This window comes from Aquarana catesbeiana, linkage group LG05, assembly GCF_042186555.1.
Source record: "Aquarana catesbeiana isolate 2022-GZ linkage group LG05, ASM4218655v1, whole genome shotgun sequence".
Classification (NCBI taxonomy): Eukaryota; Metazoa; Chordata; class Amphibia; order Anura; family Ranidae; genus Aquarana; species Aquarana catesbeiana.
Window position 1 is genome coordinate 457,235,041 of NC_133328.1, and position 25,318 is coordinate 457,260,358.

General features: G+C 41.3%; 1 protein-coding gene across 1 annotated transcript in view; it reads left to right on the plus strand.

Moving 5' to 3' along the window:
- Positions 1 to 7,367, plus strand: part of APCDD1 (APC down-regulated 1) — an 84,366-nt gene extending 76,999 nt beyond the window's left edge. Inside the window, 3 exon segments of the mRNA XM_073631337.1 lie at positions 2,449 to 2,770; positions 6,311 to 6,649; positions 6,652 to 7,367. Coding sequence (XP_073487438.1) covers positions 2,449 to 2,770; positions 6,311 to 6,649; positions 6,652 to 6,764 — 774 coding nt within the window. The 3' untranslated portion in view covers positions 6,765 to 7,367.
- Positions 7,368 to 25,318: the final 17,951 nt, after the last annotated feature.

Genomic DNA, 25,318 nt, shown 5'->3' on the forward strand with positions numbered 1-25,318 from the left:
TTTTTTAAGGTCAGATTGGACTTTCATTTGGTGGTAAATGGTAATGGATATCTCCTATTTTTTATCATCAGAAAACTGTCCCAAAATAGTAAAAAAAAATCATTTTTTAAAATTTAGCTGTATATTTCTTGTTACCACCATAACCTACCACCAAAGAACACCCCAAAATGAATTCTCCTGCTCCTGACGATCGCAGCTATACCACATACACTATATGGTCAAAAGTATTGGGATGCCTGCCTTTACACGCACATCAACTTTAATGGCATCCCAGTCTTACTCCGTAGGGTTCAATATTGAGTTGGCCCACTCTTTGCAGCTATAATGCCGCGAACACGCGACCGGACTTTACGGCATACTTGGTTCGGCGGACCGGAGTCCGTCGGACAATTCGATCGTGTGTGGGCTCCAGCTGACTTTTTTCCCCCAAAAGTTCGACGGACCTAGAAATAAATCATGTTTCAAATCTTTTCGACGGACTCGAGTCCGGTCGAAAAGTCTGCTCGTCTGTATGCTAGTCCAACGGATAAAAACCGACGCTAGGGCAGCTATTGGTTACTGGCTATGAACTTCCTTGATTTAGTCAGGTCGTACGTCATCACGTACGAATCCATTGGACTTTGGTTGATCGTGTGTAGGCAAGTCCGTTCATTCAGAAAGTCCGCAGGACAAAGTCTCCTGTAAAGTCCGCTCGTGTGTACGTGGCATAACAGCTTCAACTCTTCTGGAAAGGTTGTCCACAAGGTTTAGTAGTGTGTCTATGGGAATGTTTGGCCATTCTTCCAGAAGCACATTTGTGAGGTCAGACACTCCACTCTAATTGATCCCAAAGGTGTTCTATCGGGTTGAAGTCAGGACTCTGTGCAAGTCAGTCAAGTTCCTCCACCCCAAACTCACTCATCCATGTCTTTATGGACCTTGCTTTGTGCACTGGTGCACAGTCATGTTGGAACAGGAAGAGGCCATCCCCAAACTGTTGGGAGCATGAAATTGTCCAAAATTTCTTTTTTATGCTGATGCCTTAAGAGTTCCCTTCACTGGAACTAAGGGACCAAGCTCAACCCCTAATAGCAACCCCACACCATAATCCCCCTCCACCAAATGATTTGCACAAAGCAAGGTCCATAAAGACATGAATGAGCGAGTTTGGGGTGGAGGAACTTGACTGGCCTGCACAGGGTCCTGACCTCAACCCAGTAGAACACCTTTGGGGTGAATTAGAGCGGAGACTGCAAGCCAGGCCTTCTCGTCCAACATCAGTGTCTGACCTCACAAATGCGCTTCTGGAGGAATGGTCAAACATTCCCATAGACACACTCCTAAACCTTGTGGACAGCCTTCCCAGAAGAGTTGAAGCTGTTATAGCTGCAAAGGGTGGGCCAGGTCAATATTCATCCTCTCTATTTGTCCTGTTTACCATTATCATTCAAAGTGAAAGTAAAAGAAAATCCCAAACTTTGTGTTGTTCCCAGAAAAGTAAAAGAGGATAAATCTTCCGATGGGGACACTAGTTCTGGTGACCTGGGGGTCCCCAAGGAATTCTCTTTACTTGCAGGTATTTCTTCTCACTTCCTGTTTGGCTATGGTACAGGAAGTGAAGGTAAATCTCCCCAATGACACAAAGATGGCAAAAATACACCTTACAGGGGTTATAAACCTTTCTTGCTCAATCCAATATGAAAAAAAAAGTTTTGTCTAAAGTTCTACTTTAAAGTGTCAGATCCCCTTCAGACCATCAGGGGTTTGTTATGCTGTACACATGGTGTAAAAAAGTCCTCAGCGTAAGCACACCAATAAGGTGTGCTGCACACAAATGTACCAACAAGCTAACAGCTGATAGGAGAAGAGAGCTGAGTGAGAAGAGCGATGATAGCATCAGTTGCTTCTTCATTATCCACCTACAGGCTGGGAGAAGAAAAGTGTATTTCCTTAAAAGAGAAGTATGACCAACGCTTTTTTATGGCATACTTCACTTGTGGGTCATAGGAGTTCACATACTCTTGTTCTCCTATGATCCAGAGACAGCTGATAGTGGGCATTGACGAGGCAGAGCTGCTCCAGGCTCTGAAAGGATCCCAACATTGTTGTCAGAATCCACCCAAATGCCTGATTGACAACTGTGCTCACCTCACAGCTGAGAGAGCTGGAGCCAGCTGCACCCGCCCTTTTCCCAGCCCCACACTCCAGTAAGCGCTGGAGGAGCAGAGCGGAGAGCAGCAACTGACAGTCACTGGTCACCACTCCGACCAGACCGAGATCTGAGCATTCGGCAGTCATATGATAGCTAAAACAACATATATATTTAATCTATGTATGTGGATGTTTGCCTGTAATTCAACTTTGATATTTGTATTTCAAAACAATAACCGTAGCCCCAAATTCAGTTACTGTAATTAGTATGTGACAAACTGTATTTTATGCTCTGATTTCTTTATATTTCTTTTTCAGAACCATGATCAATCATGCATGGCTTGCAGAGTCATCCTCCGATCTGATGAACACCACCCTCCAATCTTACCTCCCAAAGCTGACCTAACTATTGGATTGAATGGAGAATGGGTGAGTCAGCGCTGTGAGGTCCGACCAGAAGTACTCTTCCTCACCAGACACTTTATCTTCCATGATAAAAACAATACTTGGGAAGGATATTACTACCACTACTCAGATCCTATCTGCAAGCATCCTTCCTTTACTATCTATGCCAAGGGGCGCTACAGCAGAGGAGTGACATCAACTAAGGTCATGGGAGGGACAGAATTTGTCTTCAAAGGTAAGACATGGTAGTTTAATTGTATCTCTGCATAAATGATGGAACATAGCAACAGGTGCCCATGCTTGAAATGTGAGAAAGGAAAATAAAAGATTAAATAAATATATAGGTATTAAAAGTAATAATTAAAAATGATCATTTATATAGAAGGCCAAGAATAAAAAGAGCTAACCTTGGGGACATTTGTAAACCTGACATGACATTTTGGCTAAACAAAAATATGTAATTTTTCTTGCAAAACAGCAGTAAGTATTCTAGACAATATACAGTTGTGCTCATATGTTTACATACCCTGGCAGAATTTATGATTTCTTGGCCATTTTTCAGAGAATATGAATGATAACACAAAAACATTTTTCACTCACGGTTAGTGTTTGGCTGAAGCCAATTATTATCAATCAACTGTATTTACTCTTTTTAAATCATAATCTCAACAGAAACTACCCAAATGACCCTGATCAAAAGTTTACATAGCCTGGCGATTTTGGCCTGATAACATGTACTCAAAGGTAACCATCCTCACCTGTGATCTGATTGCTTGTAATTAGTGTGTGTGTATACAAGGTCAATAAGTTTCTGGACTCCTGACAGACCCTTGCATCTGTCATCCAGTGCTGCACTGACGTTTCTGGATTCTGAGTCATAGGGAAAGCAAAAGAATTGTCAAAGGATCTGCAGGAAAAGATAGTTGAACTGTATAAAACAGGAAAGAGATATAAAAAGTTATCCAAGGAATTGAGAATGCCAATCAGCAGTGTTCAAACCCTAATGCCCTGTACACACAATCGGACATTGATCGGACATTCCGACAACAAAATCCATGGATTTTTTCCGACGGATGTTGGCTCAAACTTGTCTTGCATACACACGGTCGCACAAAGTTGTCGGAAAATCCGATCGTTCTGAACGCGGTGACGTAAAACACGTATGTCGGGATTATAAACGGGGCAGTAGCCAATAGCTTTCGTCTCTTAATTTATTCTGAGCATGCGTGGCACTTTGTGCGTCGGATTTGTGTACGCACGATCGGAATTTAACCGATCTGATTTTGTTGTCGGAAAATTTTATAGCCTGCCCTCAAACTTTGTGTGTCGGAAATTCCAACGGAAAAAGTCAGATGGAGCCCACACACGATCAGAATTTCCAACAACACAATCCAATCGCACTTTTTTCGTCGGAAAATCCGAGGGCATTATCGAGAAGTGGAAAATAAGGTGTTCTGTTGGAACCAAACCACGGTCAGGTAGACCAACTAAAATTTTAGCCACAACTGCCATTAAAATTGTTCGGGGTGCAAAGAAAAACCCACAAATGGCTTCAGGTGAAATACAGGACTCTCTGAAAACATGTGCACAATAAGGAGGCACTTGAAGAAAGATGGGCTGCATGGTCGAGTCGCCAGAAGAAAGCCAATACTACGCAAATGCCACAAAGTATCCCACTTACAATACGCCAAACAGCACAGAGACAAGCCTCAAACCTTCTGGCACAAAGTCATTTGGAGTGATGAGACCAAAATTAGCTTTTTGGCCACAACCATAAACATTACATTTGGAGAGGAGTCAACAAGGCCTATGATGAAAGTTATACCATTCCTACTATGAAACACAGAGGTGGATCGCTGATGTTTTGGGGATGTGTGAGCTACAGAGGCACAGGAAATTTGGTCAAAATTGATTGCAAGATGAATGCAGTATGTTATCAAAAAATACTGGAGGAACATTTGCATTCATCAGCCAGGAAGCTGCGCATGGGACATACTTGGACATTCCAACATAACAATGATCCAAAACACAAGGCCAAGTTGACCTGTCATTGGCTACAGCAGAATAAAGTGAAGGTTCTGGAGTGGCCATCTCAGTCTCCTGACCTCAATATCATTGAGCCACTCTGGGGAGATCTCGAACGCAATTCATGCAAGACAGCCCAAGAATTTACAGGAACTGGAGGCTTTTTGCCAAGAGGAATGGGCAGCTTTACCATCTGAGAAGATAAAGAGCCTCATCCACAAATACCACAAAAGACTTCAAGCTGTCATTGATGTTAAAGGGGGCAATACACAGTATTAAGAACTGGGGTGTGTAAACTTTTGATCAGAGTCATTTGAGTAGTTTCTGTTGTGATTATAATTTAAAAAAGAGTAAACACAGTTGATTGATAATAAACTGCTTCAGCCAAACACTAACCACGACTGAAAGAAATGTTTTTGTGTTATCATTCATATACTCTGAAAAAATGTCCAAGAAATCATAAATTCTGCCAGGGTATGTAAACTTATGAGCACAAATGTAAAAGTCATAAAAGAACCAAAATCAAAAATTTTATCAAAACTGGAAAAAATGGTATTGAGACTTTTCAGGTGCATCATACTGAACGACAATATTTCATGAAAAAAATAATTATTTATTCAAAAATAGGTTACATTTCAAAGTCCACATAAAAACATTTGCACTCATAACCCATTTCATATGATCCTTGTTTTCAAGGCTGTATAGTGGTGACAAAATCCTGACATGTTTCATCCTCTGGGCTTTTTCAGGGGATATATTGTCTGCTACTGGTCATAGCATCCTGTGTTTATCTGATAGAATGCCACAACCAGTATCAGACAATATATGATGTAACCCAGAGGGTGAAACATGTCGGGATTTTGTCACCACTATACCTCCTTGAAAACAAGGATCATATGAAATGGGTTTGGAGTGTTAAGGTTTTTATGTGGACTTTTTTGATTTTTTTTTTTTTCAAATTCTTTATTTATTAAATTAGATAGAAGAGTAACAGAACATAACATAGCATAACTGCTACAACACACATCAGCAGAGAAAGAGACAAAAATATATATATGGTGCTATGTTGGAAGAGCCATAACCTAGTCTGAGGATGAGTTGCTCAATAGCAGGTTAGTGTGACAGTGCTAACAGTCAGGTATCTTTCTCCCTTCAACCAATTAGATGGTACCTATGTACATGTCGCTCGCGATGAGCGAGCAGATGTTTCAGTTTAGTGTAGGAGAGAACTATAATATAGAGTCGTATAGTCACCCCTTAGGGTGTCTCAGTGGGGAAGTAGTGGGGCAGATGAGAGAAGGAGAGCAAACAGAAGAAAAGGAGAAGGGGGGAGCAGTAGGGTGATGAGATGCATGGGTGCATGGACTTTGAATTTTAACCTATTTTTGAATATATTATTTTTAATGAAATATTGTCATTCAGTATGATGCACCTGAAAAGTCCCAATACCTCTTTTTCCAGTTTTGTCTAATTAAAAGGGATGTGGCGCTATAACCCAATGGTGATTCACCCATATTAATTTTTACTAAACAATCTTATCAGCTTTCACAGCTATCTATTGTGAACTACAAAACTATTTAATAGGGATGAGGAGATAAGGAGGTTTTTGTAGCTAAAAACAGTAAAACGGTCTAAAGTGACAATGCTGGTACCCCATAGATACAGTATAGTGAGTGTGTGTTGACCCCTAGGGCACAAACTGAGTTTCTTGCAGGTTCAATGTTTTTTCTTTTTTTTTTTTTTTTTACAGTAAATCATATGAAGGTGACTCCAATGGACTATGCCACAGCTTCTCTACTCAACGTTTTCAATGGTAACGAGTGTGGAGCGGAGGGTTCCTGGAAAGTAGGTGTGGAGCAAGATGTTACTCACACAAACGGTTGTGTGGCTTTGGGTATTAGGCTTCCACACACTGAATACGAGCTATTTAGGATGGAGCAAGATTCCAGAGGAAGGTATTTACTTTTCAATGGCCAAAGACCAAGTGATGGCTCTAGTCCAGATAGATCTGAAAAAAGAGCAACATCCTACCAAGTGCCACTAGTGCAGTGTTCCTCTTCACCACTTAGACTGGAAGAGGCAGTTGATGGAGTCCACAGACTCGGATCAGGAACGCACCTACTTGCATCATCCACATTCATTGTTTTTTCTTTACCATATTTGTGTTTATTTGTACTACTTTATTTTTGGACCAGCTGAAATAACCTAAGAAGAAGAAGTACCCTTTGTATTTTAATTTAATGGGACCAAGGACCTCTTATTTCACTGAAGAAATTATACTTGATGCACTTGGTTGGATGCCCAAGAAATGGCGCCCTGGCTATCATACCTTACCCTATCTACTTCGGAATCTCCAACTGACATTTGCCCTTAACCTAACCCGACCTTGCCTTATTTGGTTGCACAACAGTAATTGCACTTTATGTCAGCTGACAATTTTCTGTTAATATATTGATGAGAAAATAAGTAGTTTACAGCCACTGATGTACACATCTAGTCTGTGCCATATTGCTGTTGTGACATAACTATGCTCCATAATGCTTATGAAATTCTTAACAGTGTTGACAAATCAGGATGGATTTTGTACAGTATGGTGCCTCTAAGCTAAGAACTGATCTTTTTTATGAACTGGCTCCGTTGTCTAAGGGGGTATCTGCCATATAGTCCCTTCATCATAAAATGGGTCGGAACATTTGCTGTATATATCTTTATAATGTACATATATGTATATGAAAGATGCATTGATTTATATTGACGTATTACACATTTTACACCAAAGAATAAAGAGTTGAGAATTTCTGGGTAAATATTGTGTCAATTGTTCATATATAGTGGTGAAAGAAACTCAGGGCACAGTAATAAATACCTGACTAGTGCTCTGGCCTTCTTCCCCTTTACTAAAAAAGGTTTTGTTTTTTTTTACATTTCTGTCTGTTTTGCTGCTGGACAAATACCCTGACACACTGTCTGCCTGAAACCATGATTACCAAGACAAGGAAGGGAAGTCTCTATAATGGAGACTTAAATAGCAGTAGAAATCCCACTCTATCCAAAACCCCAAAAAATGGCTGAACTTTAAGTAGTACAGCTAATCAGATTCAACTTGTTCTGTAAGCTGACATTTTGGTTGATTACTGCATACTGCCTAACCCAATAAACCTGTTTCTGCTTTTACATTGTAGTTATTCCACACTCATAAATCACCAACCTCACAGAATTCACCTGTACACCTGGGCAAGGAAGGACAATGATGGGTATGGCTTGGGACCTAAAGTAAACCGGCACTGAGAGAAAATTGAAGGCTGCCACTGCTGACCGTCTTAGTTGCTAGTTTGCCATCGACTTTAGCACTTTGAGACACCGATCTAGAAAAAGCACTGGGATTAGGGTCATAAATCAGAGCTAGGTCAAAAATCCTACTCTTCATTCCTGTGAATGAAGAGTGACTAAGGCTACATTCACACCTACTTTTGCACCATGCCATTTCCCACACCAGAAAACGAGCTGCATTTTCAAATGCATGAGGATGCCATTAGGAATTAATGGCAGCCCTGTGCATCTGCTAAATAGCAGAGTGGTTTACCTACAGGTGCAGGATTGCATGTGATTTAGACGTATTCCTGCAGCTGCATACATGTAAAAGCTGGCAAAACCGGCTAAATGCTACTCTGTGTGTACCCGTTTGTAAAAAAGAAGCTGGTCGTTAGACCTGCTTCTGTCGAACATTCTTGCTGGAAAACCAGCATTCGATCAGCACTTGCAGCCAATGGCTGCAGCATTGATCAGTGTATTCTGACAGGGAGGAGCCCCTGCTGTGAGAATACAATAGTGTCGCAGGGGAGATCCATGCATCCATATCGCTTGTGTGGATGCGCTGTTTGAATTTAAAAAAAACTGTCTGTGTATACCTAGCTTTGGAGAGTACATCAAATAAGCCATCAGAGGCTTTTTTGTTTAAGTGCAAGGAATAATTATCCCTATCCAGAACAACGCACTGCAATCTGATTGTTCAACTTTTGTTACATTTTCTTTTTTTTTATCTAAGATCCACGCAACTTTGACCCAAAGTTCACACTTTTTTTACTGACTTTTAGGTGAAAATGTTTGAAATTTAGGTGAAAGTTATCAGAAACTTGAGTAGATTGATAAATAGATTTTTTTAATTAATAAAGGATTTTAAAAAGATTAACATAGGGTATATGAACATTTCTACCATTTCTACAGTATATCCAAACTCAACTTCATTCGCTCCAATTTATATGGTATAGATAAACGTAAGCCTACACACACACACAAAAGATAGAAATACATTTTTCATCTAAACGTAAATGACTGCACAATTCAGCTGTGAGCTTCACTCTGTTCAACTGAGAGTTATCTAAATCTATTACGCATTAAAGTGTATGTAAATTTTAACAATGAACTTCTCTTATTTACTCCCATTCAAAAACTTAAAAAAGTTACTACCCAAGTTAAAAAAAAAAATTCTGTTGATTGTGCCAGAAATTCTGAGCTGTCCTGTTTACTCTGCCTGTGTTATCTCAAGGAGTGTAATCAGTTCTGCTTAGCTCCCTTTCCTAAACTACAAAACTTTCTTCCTCTAGTTGTTGGAGATAAGAAGTTTTCTCTAGTTCAGAAAAGACATACCGCACAATGCTAATACCATTCCTTATAATTTCATTCAGCAAAGGCCCCGTGCGGTCAGCCCACAACAGGAAATTAGGAGCGAAGTGCATTTTTCCCAGCATGTTTAGATGGCTAAAACATGTGGAACTGTGTATGTATTGCAAAGTTGTACATTTTGATTTGCCCTGACAAACACTTTAAGAGATCCAATCATTATCCAGATTTTTATTCGTGAATAATCTGTGCTTCCAACCTCCCCCCAGGATTTACTACCATCCTGCAGACTTCCCATTGCCAAAGATGTCAGACTAGTCAGCAAACCCAGAGTAAATCTAAAACAGTACAATTAATGAGATGGATATGCAGTGGTTGGTTAGCAATAGCAAACAAATAGTTTTCAGGTTACTGAAGTTATGCCATACATGGGTCAAATTTCGAACAAATTTTCTTTAGAAATGTAATGCGTTTTATGATCCAATGGTGCCACCATTGATTTTGAAATTCGGCCAACCAAGCCTTCAGTTTCACCTCATGTTGCGACAGAAAATAATTTTAATGACCGGGAATCTTCTTTTCTTTCCATTATTTTTTTTTCTTGTGCTCATGCACGTTCAATTTATATTTCTCACACGATTCTCCCATCATTAATTAGCGAATCGTTAGTTTTTAAAAAAAATGTCCAACATACCCAATCACTCAAATTCGATGACCGCATGAAAATCGGGCGTTTCTGCCCGCTAATGGTGTTAAATTCGAACAAAAATTCTTAGAAAAGATTTTCGACCCATGTATGGCCGGCCTTAGTCAAACTGATTTCTGATTCATATGGGTTACAGCTCTATGCTTTTGAATGGCTTCCCTTCTCATCATCATCTTTTAATGGCAAGTAAAAGGCTATTGAGGACTATTCCAAAAAATTTATTCAAGGAACAGACACATTTGCAAATATATATGAAACCACAGCACAGGAAATCAGAACAACCAATTGGTTTTGCTTTATTCATCTTTTGGTATTAAAAAAGGACCATATTAAAAAAGGACCATGGCTGTTTGTCTAGGAAAGCTCTTCTTTGTACCATAATATTGGCCTAAGTAGAAGGACTTTGGGCTTGTGCTGATGTTTGTGAGACTACTCCGAACTCAATGGTAGGTACATTTGACCAGCATTTTTCGCTGATGAAGTCCTGCCCAGTGATTCAATGCATCAGAGGGTTTGGGTCTGCCCATTAACTTCCGCCATCACGCTAAAGGAGTAAGGACTGGTCACGGAAGTGGCAGCAAGTTGGATGATAAAGCATTATTCCTAAATGAATGTATTTCATCTTTTTAATGTGGGTAGTTCTCGTGGGTTTTAATAAAGGCTATCTTTTAATAGATACCGCTTAGATTTCACTTTTTCTGCTTTTTCTACTATTTATGAAATCTATTTGCCTTAAATAATCATGGAAGATGGGGATTAGAAGCTTTCAATTTTAAGGAATGCAGTGTGCCTGGATGATTTGGGCGCTATTTGTCCTCTTTATCAGAGTTAGGTCTTACATTCTGGTGAGCTGTTGTTTTGCATGGAGCATGGAGGGGAAGGTGCATGTGGTATTATGTGAATACAGGAAGACTTTGGGATGGGATCACATATAATACGTATAAAAATTGTTTTTGGACCTCGCTATATTTTACTGTGTACTAACGTACACACTGTTAGTTATGGATTTTCACTTTTAGACCTATGGACCTTTGTATATTTAATATACACAGTGTAGAAGTATTTGTATTGCAGTCTATGGGGAGCGCTGCACGTTCTTTGAAACATTTGTCCACAGATGACCAGCTTTAAATTGGTCATGCATGCCCATAGACGTGTGTAGTAATGCAAAACTGAAGCAAAACTAAGGCCTGTCTGAGGCAAACAAATGCTGTCAACACAGGCCCTAAATGAGCTGCGGAGTGCAGGGTGAATTTGGGATGACATCTAACAAAGTCAGTAGATATGCCTTGGGCTTAAAGACATATTAAATCCCCAAAAATTAGATTGCAGCTTACCATAAAAAAAGGAAAAAAAGTGTTGCTATACCTGCTTAAAAAAAGTTAGCTAGAGTTTGGCTTTATATTGTTAGTCAAGTCCATCTAAATCTGCTAATGCATTTTAAGCTCGTCATACACTGGTAGATTTTTAAGTGAACAGTAAACTCTCAGTAGATTCAAAGTATTTCAAAATGTAGTTTGCTTTTAACATTCAACACCTAGATACATTTAAGCCCCATACACACTACTAGATTTTCTGCAGATTTTTGTCTTTAGATTTACCAAAACCATGTAGTGCAAGGGCCTGCCTGATTGCATACAAATTGAAACTCCTAAGGTTTAACCTCGTATTATATGGTTTTGGTAAATCTGAAGGAAAAAAATCTACAGAAAATTGGATAGTGTGTATCCAGCTTTACACTTACACTGATGCAAGATGATAGGGGGCTGAGGATACTGCATTTTATTTACATTATAGTGCTTTGCAGAAAATTATTATGCAAGGGCCACATTGTTTTACATGTGTCATATGGTATATCTCAGCTTTCTACTGACTTATTCATAGTTATCTACTTAAGGACCAGAAGGATTTGCCCCCTTAATGACCAAGCCATTTTTTGCGATGTGGCACTGCATCTCTTTAACCGACCATTGTGCAGTCGTGCGACGCTGTACCCAAACAAAATTGACGTCCTTTTTTTTCCCACAAATAGAGCTTTTTTTTGGTGGTATTTGATCACCTCTGCGGTTTTTATTTTTTGCGCTATAAACAAACAAAAAGCGTCAATTTTGAAAAAAAAATTTTTTTTTTTACTTTTTGCTATAATACATATCCAAAAAAATATATAAAAAACACATTTATTCATCAGTTTAGGCTGATATATATTCCTCTACATTTTTGGTAAAAAAAAAATCACAATAGGCGTATATTGATTGGTTTGCGCAAAAGTTATCGTGACTACAAACTATGGGATAGATTTAGGGACTTTTAATAGTAATGGCGGCAATCTGTGATTTTTAGTGGGACTGCCACATTGCAACGGACAAATCTGACCCGAAATTACACTTTCTGGGGACCAGTGACATTCTTACATCATTCTTGATCAGTGCTGTAAAAATAGGATTTTTATAACAGCTTACCTGTAAAATCCTTTACTTTTGAAGTACATCACAGGGCACAGAGCCATAGTTATTACTATGTGGGTTATAGTCCACCTTCAGGTGCTGGACACTGGCACACCCTAAACAGGAAGTTGCCTCCCTATATAACCCCTCCCACTACTGGGGGTATCTCAGTTTTGTAGCAAAGCAATACACGTGTATACTAGAAAGAGGGGCGGGACCTCTGTGTCCCGTGATGTACTTCAAAATCCTATTTTCTTTAATCGTTCATCACGGGACACAGAGCCATAGTAATTACTATGTGGGATGTTCCAGAGCAATGCCATATGAGGGGAGGGAGACACAGCCAAGTAGGGCACCATGAGATCAGAGTATTTATACTGCTGCCTGCAGTACACCGCCCAAAGGTGACATCCTCATGTCTTTTTACATCCACCAGATAGAATCTGGTAAATGTATGGATTGAAGACCAAGTTGCGGCCTTGCAGAATTGAGCCATAGATGCTTGCTTATGGATTGCCCACGAAGCACTAACAGCTCTAGAGGAGTGCGCTTTGCTTTGAGAGGGTAAAACCACCTCTTTAAACCGTAAGCTTTTAAGCAATTACTTGTCTAATCCATTTAGAATCCATTTAGAAATAGTAGATTTCGATGCTGCCTGTCCTTTTTTAGGACCTTCAGGCAACACAAACAAAATATCCATTTTCCAAATCTGAGCAGTCGCTTTTAAGTAGACTTTGACTGCTCTCACCACATTAAGAGAATGTAGTGATTTTTCTTCCATAGAACAGGGTTCTTGAAAAATGAAAGTAGAACAATATCCTGGTTTAGATAAAAACCTGATATTACCTTCGGTAAAAAGTTAGGATGAGGACGCAATACTACCTTATCCTTGTGAACAATAAAAATATGTCTCTTTACAAGAAAGAGCAGCCAATTCTGATACCCTTCTTGCAGCAGATATGGTTACCAGAAAAAATAGTTTCCTTGTCAAAAAAGGACCAAGCGACAAAACTAAATTCAAGTCCCAAGGGTTCAGGGGTTACCTAAACAGAGATTAAGCCATGTTACCCCCTGAATAAAGTTACGAACCAAAGAATGCGAAGCAAGTGGTCGTTGAAATAATACCGATAAGGCTGAGACCTGTCCTTAGAATGCACTCAAGGCCAGCCTTATTTCTCACCCCATCTGCAGAAAGTCAAGGATTCTACCTTTGACCTATTTCCTGGGGTGCAACTCCTGGTTTCACACCAGGAGACATATGGTTTCCCAGACTCCATAATATATAATTATGGAGGCCGGCTCTCTTGCATTAACCAAGGTAGAAACTACTGAACCTGACAGCCCACGCTTCTTCAGAGTGTGGGTCTCAATAGCCAGACCATTAAATTTAGCATTTGTAAAGTAGGATGGAACACCGGATCTTGCAAGAGAAGGTCTGGCCGTGATGGTCTACCTGAATTTCTAAAATGTTAATGGCAAGGCCATTTCTGATCTGGGCCACTTATCTTGGACAGTTGCCTCTTCCAGGACTGTTCCCCAACCTAAACAAAAAAGGTTGGCATATGTTGTTACCACTTTCCAGGTAGCTGAAGGAAGGAAGTAGATTTTTGGGTATTAACCATAAACTGAGCCTGAGCACCCAGCCTAGAGGGCACCTGGTATTTCCAGGTAGTCTCTCATCCAGGTACTAACCAGGCACGACCCTGCTTAGCCTCCAAGATCAGACAAGATTGGGCACTATCAGGGTGATGTGACCGTAGGCTTTGGAGAAAGACACATTGGGAATGTAGAGCTTGAACCCTTTGTTCCAAGCCGATAGGATACTGTTTTGCAGCAGTCTCAAATAAAACTGAGTATAAGGAACAGCCTTGAATGAAGCCACCATCTTTCCCAACAACTTCATGCAAAGTTGAATAGAAGAAATTCCTCTTGCTTCGACCCCCTAAATCAGTTCCTTTATGGCGCTGATCTTTGCCTGGGGTAAGAATACCCTTTTCTGGGTGTACCTATGATCGGACCCAAGTATTTTAGCCTTTCTCCTAGGTTGAGAATCTGACCTAGATATTCCAGGTAGTTGAATGTGGTGACCATACTTTGGTCTAAGCGGGCTACCGACTGATCTAACAAGAACAGATCGACTAGGTAAACCATAATCGTTATACCTTGGGCCCTTAATCTGGCTAGAAGAGGGGCCAGAACTTTTGTAAACACTCAAGGTGCAGTAGCTGGACCGGAAAGTAAAGCTACACACTGAAAATTAAGATTTTCCACCTTAAAAGGTAGATATTACTAGTGAGCGAGGAAATAGGCATATGGAGGTATGCATCTTTGATGTCGATTGGCGCCACAGGTTCTCCTCTTTGTAGGATGAAGATTTGGATTGACTACATACAAAAAAAGGGTGGTTATATTCAGGAACTGAATTTAGATTTTTGAGATCCAGAATGTCCATTCGGATTTGGCACCGTGAAAAAAAAAAAGAAGAGGTTTGAATCAAACCCCAACCTCTGTTCTTACATGGGGACCCCCATGATCACTTTTTTCTTTTTCTCTGGATCCTTAGAAACATTTGATCTGAGAAAACGAGGAGACGGGAACTCTTGGAACTATAGTTTGTACCCTGGAGCTATTGAGGAAGTCCCCCATTCGTCTCTACACTCTTCCTGTCAGATCCTTGAGAACTGCAGAAAAATTTCCCCTATTCGATTGAACCTGGCGGTGGAAGCCGCCGTGACTGCCTGGAGGCTGATGCTTCTGGCACAGGAGAAGAAGCTTTAAAACGAAAATACATTTATCCTTTTCTTAAATGGCAAAAAGGGGTGCTTTCCACTAGAATTTCTTTGGATGTATTCCAAAACATACCCAACAGCTGTTTCACCGCAAAAAGGAAGACTAGCCAGGAGCTTCTTACAAGGCGCTTAGCGAAGGGTGCAAGGCCTGAAGGATAGAATCTCTTATATCAACTATTGCAAACATTAGGTTGCCTCCTGGGCCTGCTGAGCAGGATAACCTCGAACACCTGTTTAAACTGGTCTCTCAATGATTAAGCAATTACTGTCAGTGCAGGCTCAATCTGCCAGAGAAAAAAAAAATTAGTTTTTTTCAATAGGAATTCCACCTTTTTATCCATTGGATCCCTAAGCATTTAAGCATTGTCTACCGGACAAGTCAAATTTATTCACAGAGGATAAAGCAGCGTTAATTGCTGGTATACCCTACCTAGTGAATTTCCTCCACCATAGGATAAAGCGTGAAAACTTTTTAGGAGGGAAAAAAAAAATGCTTATCTGGGTCAAATGACGGAGCGATCACATGTAAACAAGCCGGCGTCATGTCATAACACCGGTTCCTCCCTCCCCTCTGTGTACCCATCGGTACAGAGGGGGAGGAGCGGGGGAAGGATCGGATGGTAGCAGCGTTGTGGGCTGCATCTGTAGTGCCCACAACGCTGCTCTGTGACAAATACAGTCACATCCAGCCATCCATCCCTCCATGCTCAGCCATCCCTCCATAATATAATACCCTGCAATGCTCTGCAATACCCCACAATACTCTGCCATACCCCACAATACTCTGCCATACCCCACAATACTCTGCCATACCCCACAATACCCCACAATACTCTGCCATACCCCGCAATACCCCACAATACTCTGCCATACCCCGCAATACCCCACAATACTCTGCCATACCCCGCAATACCCCACAATACTATGCCATACCCCACAATACTCTGCCATACCCCACAATACCCCGCAATACCCCACAATACTCCACAATACCCCGCAATACCCCACAATACTCTGCCATACCCCACAATACTCTGCCATACCCCACAATACCCCGCAATACCCCACAATACTCTGCCATACCCCACAATACCCCGCAATACCCCACAATACTCTGCCATACCCCACAATACCCCGCAATACCCCACAATACTCTGCCATACCCCACAATACTCTGCCATACCCCACAATACCCCGCAATACCCCACAATACTCTGCCATACCCCACAATACCCCACAATACTCTGCCATACCCCGCAATACCCCACAATACTCTGCCATACCCCACAATAGCCCGCAATACCCCACAATACTCTGCCATACCCCACAATACCCCGTAATACCCCACAATACTCTGCCATACCCCACAATACCCCGCAATACCCCACAATACTCTGCAATACCCCACAATACTCTGCCATACCCCACAATACTCTGCAAAACCCACAATGCTCTGCAATACTCTGCACTACTCCGCAACACCCCACAATACTCTGCCATACCCCGCAATACCCCACAATACTCTGCCATACCCCACAATACCCCGCAATACCCCACAATACTCTGCCATACCCCACAATACCCCGCAATACCCCACAATACTCTGCCATACCCCACAATACTCTGCCATACCCCACAATACTCTGCCATACCCCACAATACCCCGCAATACCCCACAATACTCTGCAATACCCCACAATACCCCACAATACTCTGCAATACCCCACAATACTCTGCAAAACCCACAATGCTCTGCAATACTCTGCACTACTCCGCAACACCCCACAATACTCTGCAATACCCCACAATACCCCACAATACTCTGCAATACTCCGCAACACCCCACAATATTCTGCAATACCCCACAATACTCTGCAATACCCTGCAATACCCCGCAATACTCTTCAATACCCTGCAATACCCCGCAATACTCTGCACTACTCCGCAACACCCCGCAATACTCTGCACTACTCCGCAACACCCTGCAATACTCTGCAGTACTCTGTACTACTCCGCAACACCCTGCAATACTCTGTAACACCCCGCAATACTCTGCAATACCCTGCAATACCCAGTCATACCCAGTCATACTCTGCAATACCCAGCCATACTCTGCAATACCCAGCCATACCCAGTCATACTCGGCGATACCCTGCCATGCGCAGCCATACCCAGCCATACGCAGCCATACCCAGCCATGCGCAGCCATACCCTGCCATACCCAGCCATGTGCAGCCATACCCTGCCATGCGCAGCCATATGCAGCCATGCTCAGCCATATTCAGCTGTACTTGGCCTCTGTATGTGGCCAGGCTGTGGAAGTCTCACACATGTGGTATCGCCGTACTCAGGAGGAGTAGGAGAATCTATTTTGGGGTGTCATTTTTGGTATGTATATGCTATGTGTTAGAAATATTGTATAAATGGACAACTTTGTGTTAAAAAAAAATGTGTTTTAACCACTTCCGGCCCGCCGGCCGTCATACGACGTCCTTGACTTTGTGCGGGGATATATGAATGATGGGTGCAGCTACAGGCATCATTCAGATATCAGCTTTTTCAGCCGGCAATTCCCTACACCATAGGAATGATCATAGCGGCTGTTCCACTGCTTGATCATTCTTATGGGAGGCGAGAGGGGACCTCCCCCTCTTCCCGCCTCTCTCCGGTGCTTCTACCGTCTCACCGCTACGATCGAAGCCAGGATGGTTTTTTTATTTTTTTTATTTCAGGCTTCCCAGCCTAGAGGTGAGATGTGGGGTCTTATTGACCCCATATCTCACTGTAAAGAGGACCTGTCATGCCATATTCCTATTACAAGGGATGTTAACATTCCTTGCAATAGGAATAAAAGTGATCACAAAAGTGTCAAACTAAAATAAATAAAGTAAAATGAACAATAAAAAAAAAATAAATACATTTTAAAGTGCCCCTGTCCGTGTGCTCGCATGCAGAAGCGAATGCACACGTAAGTCCCGCCCACATATGAAAACGGTGTTCAAACCACACATGTGAGGTATCGGTGCGAACGTTAGAGCGAGAGAAATAATTTTGGCCCTAGATCTCCTCTGTAACTCAAAATTTGTAACCAGTAAAAAAATTTTAAAGCGTCGCCTATGGGGATTTTTAAGTAGCGAAGTTTGGCGCCATTCCACGAGCGTGTGCGATTTTGAAGGGTGACATGTTAGGTATCTATTTACTCGGTGTAACTTCATCTTTCACATTATGCAAAAACATTGGGCCAACTTTACTGTTTTTGTTTTTTTTTAAAGCACAAAACTGTTTTTTTTCCCAAAAAAAAGCGTTCAAAAAATTGCTGCGCAAATACCGTGCAAGATAAAAAGTTGCAACAACCGCCATTGTATTCTCTAGGGTCTTTGCTAAAAAAACATATATAATGTTTTGGGGTTCTATGTAATTTTCTAGCAAATAAATGATGATTTTTACATGTAGGAGAGAAATGTCAGAATTGGCCTGGGTGCTCCAGAACGCCTGGAGGTGCTCCCCTGCATGTTGGGCCTCTGTATGTGGCCACGCTGTGTAAAAGTCTCACACATGTGGTATCGCCATACTCTGGAGTAATAGCAGAATGTGTTTTGGGGTGTAGTTTGTGGTATGCATATGCAGTGTGTGAGAAATAACCTGCTAATATGACATTTTTGTGGAAAAAAAAAAAAGAAAAAAAAAATCTTGATTTTGCAAAGAATTGTGGGAAAAAATGACAACTTCAAAAAACTCACCATGCCTCTTACTAAATACCTTGGAATGTCTTCTTTCCAAAAAGGGGTCATTTGGGGGGTATTTGTACTTTTCTGGCATGTTAGGGTCTCAAGAATATAGATAGGCCGTCAGTAATTCAGGTGTGATCAATTTTCAGATATTGGCACCATAGCTTTTGGACTCTATAACTTTCACAAAGACCAAATAATTTACACCGATTTGTACTTATTTTTACCAAAGATATGTAGCAGTATAAATTGTGGCCAAAATTTATGAAGAAAAATTACAAAATTTGCTAAATTTTATAACAGAAACAAAGAAAATTTTATTTTTTTACCGAATTTTCAGTCTTTTTTCTTTTATAGCGCAAAAAATAAAAAACCCAACGGTGATTAAATACAACCAAAAAAAAGCTCTATTTGTGTGAAAAAAAGGACAAAAAATTCATATGGGTACAGTGTTGCATGACTGAGTAATTGTCATTCAAAATGTGAGAGCACCGAAAGCTGAAAATTGGTCTGGTTAGGAAGGGGGTTTAAGTGCCCAGTTGTCAAGTGGTTAACAAACCTTCAGGAACCAGGGACCCTCGGGGAACCCACAATCCTGGACCTGTAAAAAGCACCCCACCAGTAAAACTTTATGGCCTTAATACCAAAAGTACTGGATCCCGGGGTCCAGCTCTCTAAAAAGAGAAGCGTTACAGGCAAAACCTAATTTCTTCGGATACAAGGCCCGAGTACCATTCAATTCGGCCTAAAAGACACTTTGAATGGATCCGGCTGCATAGCTAGCCCCAGCAAGGATTGCTCCAGAGAAGCTCAGCACAGCACATCTTCACTCGTGACCAACACCTTAGACACTGGCGAAAAAACTGAGATACTCCCAGAAGTGGGAGGGGTTATATAGGAGGCAACTTGCTGTTTAGGGTGTGCCAGTGTCCAGCACCTGAAGGTGGACTATAACCCACATAGTAATTACTATGGCTCTGTGTCCCGTGATGTACGATTAAAGAAAATTCACTGATCAATGTAGAAATGACACTGGCAGGCAAGGGGTTAACACTAGGGGGCGATCAAGGGGTTAAGTGTGTTCCCTAGGTGTGTTCTGTAGGGGGGATTGGCTGCCAGGGACATGACAGAGATCACTGTTCCCGATCACTGGGAACAGAAGATCTCTGACATCCGCCTTGTTTACACTGACAGATCCAGTGTAAAAGAAATGTAGAAGAAACTTTAGTTGTCCGTGAACTATGCTGCAAGAATCTGTTGTGTTTTGTATGTTAGTGACTTGGACATGGGTGTATGTCTCATTGTTCACATACAGTGGGGACGGAAAGTATTCAGACCCCCTTAAATGTTTCACTCTTTGTTATATTGCAGCCATTTGCTAAAATCATTTAAGTTCATTTTTTTCCTCATTAATGTACACACAGCACCCCATATTGACAGAAAAACACAGAATTGTTGACATTTTTGCAGATTTATTTAAAAAGAAAAACTGAAATATCACATGGTCCTAAGAATTCAGACCCTTTGCTCGGTATTTAGTAGAAGCACCTTTTGATCTGATACAGCCATGAGTCTTTTTGGGAAAGATGCAACAAGTTTTTCACACCTGGATTTGGGGATCTTTTGCCATTCCTCCTTGCAGATCCTCCCCAGTTCTGTCAGGTTGGATGGTAAACGTTGGTGGACAGCCATTTTTAGGTCTCTCCAGAGATGCTCAATTGGGTTTAAGTCAGGGCTCTGGCTGGGCTATTCAAGAACAGTCACGGAGTTGTGAAGCCGCTCCTTCGTTATTTTAGCTGTGTGCTTAGGGTCATTGTCTTGTTGGAAGGTAAACCTTCAGCCCAGTCTGAGGTTCTGAGCACTCTGGAGAAGGTTTTCACCCAGGATATCCCTGTACTTGGCCACATTGATCTTTTCCTCGATTGCAACCAGTTATCCTGTCCCTGTAGCTGAAAAACACCCCCACAGCATGATGCTGCTACCACCATGCTTCACTGTTGGGACTGTATTGGACAGGTGATGAGCAGTGCCTGGTTTTCTCCACACATACCCCGACTGGTGGAGGGCTGCAGTGATGGTTGACTTTCTAAAACTTTCTCCCATCTCTCGACTGCATCTCTGGAGCTCAGCCACAGTGATCTTTGGGTACTACTTTACCTCTCTCACCAAGGCTCTTCTTCCCTATAGCTCAGTTTGGCCGGACGGCCAGCTCAAGGAAGGGTTCTGGTCATCCCAAATGTCTTCCATTTAAGGATTATGGAGGCAACTGTGCTCTTAGGAACCTTAAGTGCAGCAGAATTTTTTTTTTGTAACCTTGGCCAGATCTTTGCCTTGCCACAATTCTGCCTCTGAGCTCTTCAGGCAGTTCCTTTGACCTCATGATTCTCATTTGCTCTGACATGCACTGTGAGCTGTAAGGTCTTATATAGACAGGTGTGTGGCTTTCCTAATCAAGTCCAATCAGTGTAATCAAACACAGCTGGACCCAAATGAAAGTGTAGAACCATCTCAAGGATGATCAGAAGAAATGGACAGCTCCTGAGTTAAATATATGAGTTTCACAGCAAAGGGTCTGAATATTTAGGACCATGTGATATTTCAGTTTTTCTTTTTTAATAAATCTGCGAAAATGTCAACAATTCTGTGTTTTTCTGTCAATATGGGGTGCTGTGTATACATTAATAAAGTAAAAAAATGAACTTAAATGATTTTAGCATATGGCTGCAATATAACAAAGAGTTAAACATTTAAGGGGGTCTGAATACTGTCCGTCCCCACTGTAGCATATAGTGAGGGAAAAACGTATTTGATCCCCTGCTGATATTGTATGTTTGCCCACTGACAAAGAAATTATCAGTCTATAATTATAATTAGGTTAGGTTTATTTTAACAGTGAGAGACAATAACAACAAAAATATACAGGAAGACGCATTTCAAAAAAGTTCTAAATTGATTTGCATTTTAATGAGTAAAATAAGTATTTGACCCCCTATCAATCAGCAAGATTTCTGGCTCCAGGTGTCTTCTACACATGTAACAAACTGAGATTAGGAGCCCTCTCTTAAAGGGAGTGCTGCTAATCTCAGCTTGTTACCCGTTTAAAAGACACCTGTCCACCGAATGAATCAGATTCCAATCTCTCCACCATGGCCAAGACCAAAGAGCTGTCCAAGGATGTCAGGGACAAGATTGTAGACCTACACAACAAGGCTGGAATGGGCTACAAGACCATCGCCAAGCGGCTTGGTGAGAGGGTGACAACAGTTGGTACAATTATTTGCAAATGGAAGAAAAACAAAATAACTGTCAATCTCCCTTGATCTCGGGCTCCATGCAAGATCTCACCTCGTGGAGTTTCAACGATCATGAGAGTGGTGAGGAATCAGTCCAGAACTACACGGGAGAATCTTGTCAATGATCTCAATGCAGCTGGTACGAAAGTCACCAAGAAAACAATTGGTAACACACTACGCCGCAAAGGACTTAAATCCTGAAGCACCCACACGGCTCAAGAAAGCACATTTACATGCCCGTCTAAAGTTTGCTAATGAACATCTAAATGATTCAGAGGAGAACTGGGTGAAAGAGTTGTGGTCAGATGAGACCAAAATCAAGCTCTTTGGCATCAACTCAACTTGCCATGTTTGGAGGAGGAGGAATGCTGCCTATGACCCAAGAAAACCATCCCCACTGTCAAACATGGAGGTGGAAACATTATGCTTTGGGGGTGTTTTTCTGCCTAGGGGACAGGACAACTTGACCACATGAAAGGGACGATGGACGGAGCCAAATTTTGGGTGGGAACCTCCTTTTCTCAGCCAGGGCATTGAAAATGGGTCCTGGATGGGTATTCCAGCTTGATATGGACCCAAAACACATGGCCAAGGCAACAAAGGAGTGGCTCAAGAAGCACATTAAGGTCCTAGAGTGGCCTAGCCAGTCTCCAGGCCTTAATCCCATAGAAAATATGTGGAGGAAGCTGAAGGTTAGAGTTACCAAACGTCAGCCTCAAAACCTTAATAACTTGGAGAGGATCTGAGGAGTGGGACAAAATCTCTCCTGAGATGTGTGCAAACCTGGTGGCCAACTACAAGAAACGTCTGACCTCTGATTGCCAGGAAGGGTTTTGCCACCAAGTACTAAGCCATGTTTTGCGAAGGGGTACTTATTTCACTCATTAAAATGCAAATCAATTTATAACTTTTTTGAAATGCGATTTCTGGATTTTTTTGTTGTTATTCTGTCTCTCACTGTTAAAATAAATCTACCATTAAAATTATAGACTGACTATTTCTTGGTCACGTACAAATCATCAGGGGTTCAAATACTTCTTTCCCTCACTGTATGTACTGCAATTTTGCAAACCATAATTCATAATTGAATTTCAGAGACTATTTGTAACAAGGAGTAAAATGTATAGTTCTGATCAGTGGTTTCAGTATCAGTTCTAGTGATGATTACACTTAAGGGCATCAAGGTCAAAGCCTTTCATACTGAGAGGTGATTCGATGACAGAATCCTATCCTAGGGCCAGACACATTCCACGGAGATACATTCCATTCCCTTGTTAGAAATCATTCAATGAAAGTAACTATCCGATAATGATATTATATATTGTTCTGTGACTTTTCACCATAAAGGAAGGCCAATAAGGTAAAATGCATTCCTTATTTATTAGTAACAAACAGGATATTGAAGTTTGTCTCAGAGCTACCAGGACGTAACTACGAAACATGGGGCCCCATAGCCAAATCTGGATGGGGCCCCCTGGCTAAATTTCTCTTTAGCAGCTGGTGGTGTCAACTGCGGCAATACATGTAATTGGTCTTAATACAAAGTATGCCCAATTTAAGAACAGATAGCAGGAGAGGGTTCAGCATAGTCAGTACACTAAGGGGGTCAAGAGTTTTGGATAAATGTTATTGCAGTATTTGCAATCATTATAACCACAATGATATATTATGACAAAACAATAAATGCTCTTGCACACTATTATGCCCTGTACACATGGTCGGACATTGATCGGACATTCCGACAACAAAATCCATGGATTTTTTCTGACAGATGTTTGCTCAAACTTGTCTTGCATACACACGGTCACACAAAGTTGTCGGAAAATCTGATCGTTCTAAATGCGGTGACGTAAAACACGTACGTCGGGACTATAAACGGGGCAGTAGCCAATAGCTTTTATCTCTTAATTTATTCTGAGCATGCGTGGCACTTTGTGCGTCGGATTTGTGTACACACGATCGGAATTTCCGACAACGGATTTTGTTGTCGGAAAATTTTATAGGAAGCTCTCAAACTTTGTGTGTCGGAAATTCCGATGGAAAATGTGTGATGGAGCGCACACACGGTCGGAATTTCCGACAACAAGGTCCTATCACACATTTTCCATCGGAAAATCCGACCGTGTGTACAGGGCATTACTCTTTAAACAAATATCTTTAAATGTTAGCTTATTTAAGCTTTTTCGCAGAACTTAGTCCTGTAAGGTGTTAGTTGTGTAGCAACACTGGGATGATTGACTGCATTAGGCATAAGGTTTAATTAAAAAATTTAAAAAACGAGCGCCAATAGATATAATAAGAGTAAAGTGATAGGCACAATATCAATCCAGCTGCAGCAAAAAATTGTCAAAAGGTGATAGAAATTATAAAAAACAGTCCACCGCGCTAGGTTTGGTACAGATTATGTACACAAATATAAAACAGTCTCAGTATATAGTGATATAAAGTGCTTGTGCTCAAAGTTGATATATCCATGCTCCAATGTGCTCAGACTTGGGGGCCCCACATAGATGTAAACTCACCCCCTAGAGTTGACCAACTATTGCTGGTATGGACGTTTGCGCATGTAGGCATACCCCTGTAGAGATCCGTTGCTGTTGTCTCATGCAGTGCAGTGCCTCATACAAATAAACAAACCAAAGAAATCCTCATTGCGCAAAATATCGTTCCAAAAATGTATTAAAAACAGTTAAAAGTAAAAATGCCACTCACATGTTAGGGTGCCTAAACATCCTAGCACCCGGCGTGTTTAACAGGTGATTTTTTTAGAGGAAAATTAGCCCACAATGGTGGTGTTTACCACTGGCCGCGGTGCTGCTCGATTCCCTGTATTCGTTCGGGCGGAAGTAAGTCACGGTGACGCGATAATGCCTCAAAAAATAGAATGGGCAATTTATGATGATTTTGTCAGTTCAGAAAAGATTATCAACTCTCCAAAAATCATTGCCGAGCTCTATGCAGTGGAAGAGTTCACTAGAAAGTGGTCTTTTCTGGTAGTAGACCCTACCATTTCAGTCTTAAACAAACATTTCACTGTACCAATTGAAGATGTTCCTTCACTCAAAGATTCTGCATATAGGGAATTTGAGAAGCTCCTAAAGGTTAATTTTACAGTTGCAGGACCAGCTCTGCAACCAGCTATTGCTGCAATTTCATTCTGTGAAACTTCAGCTAACTG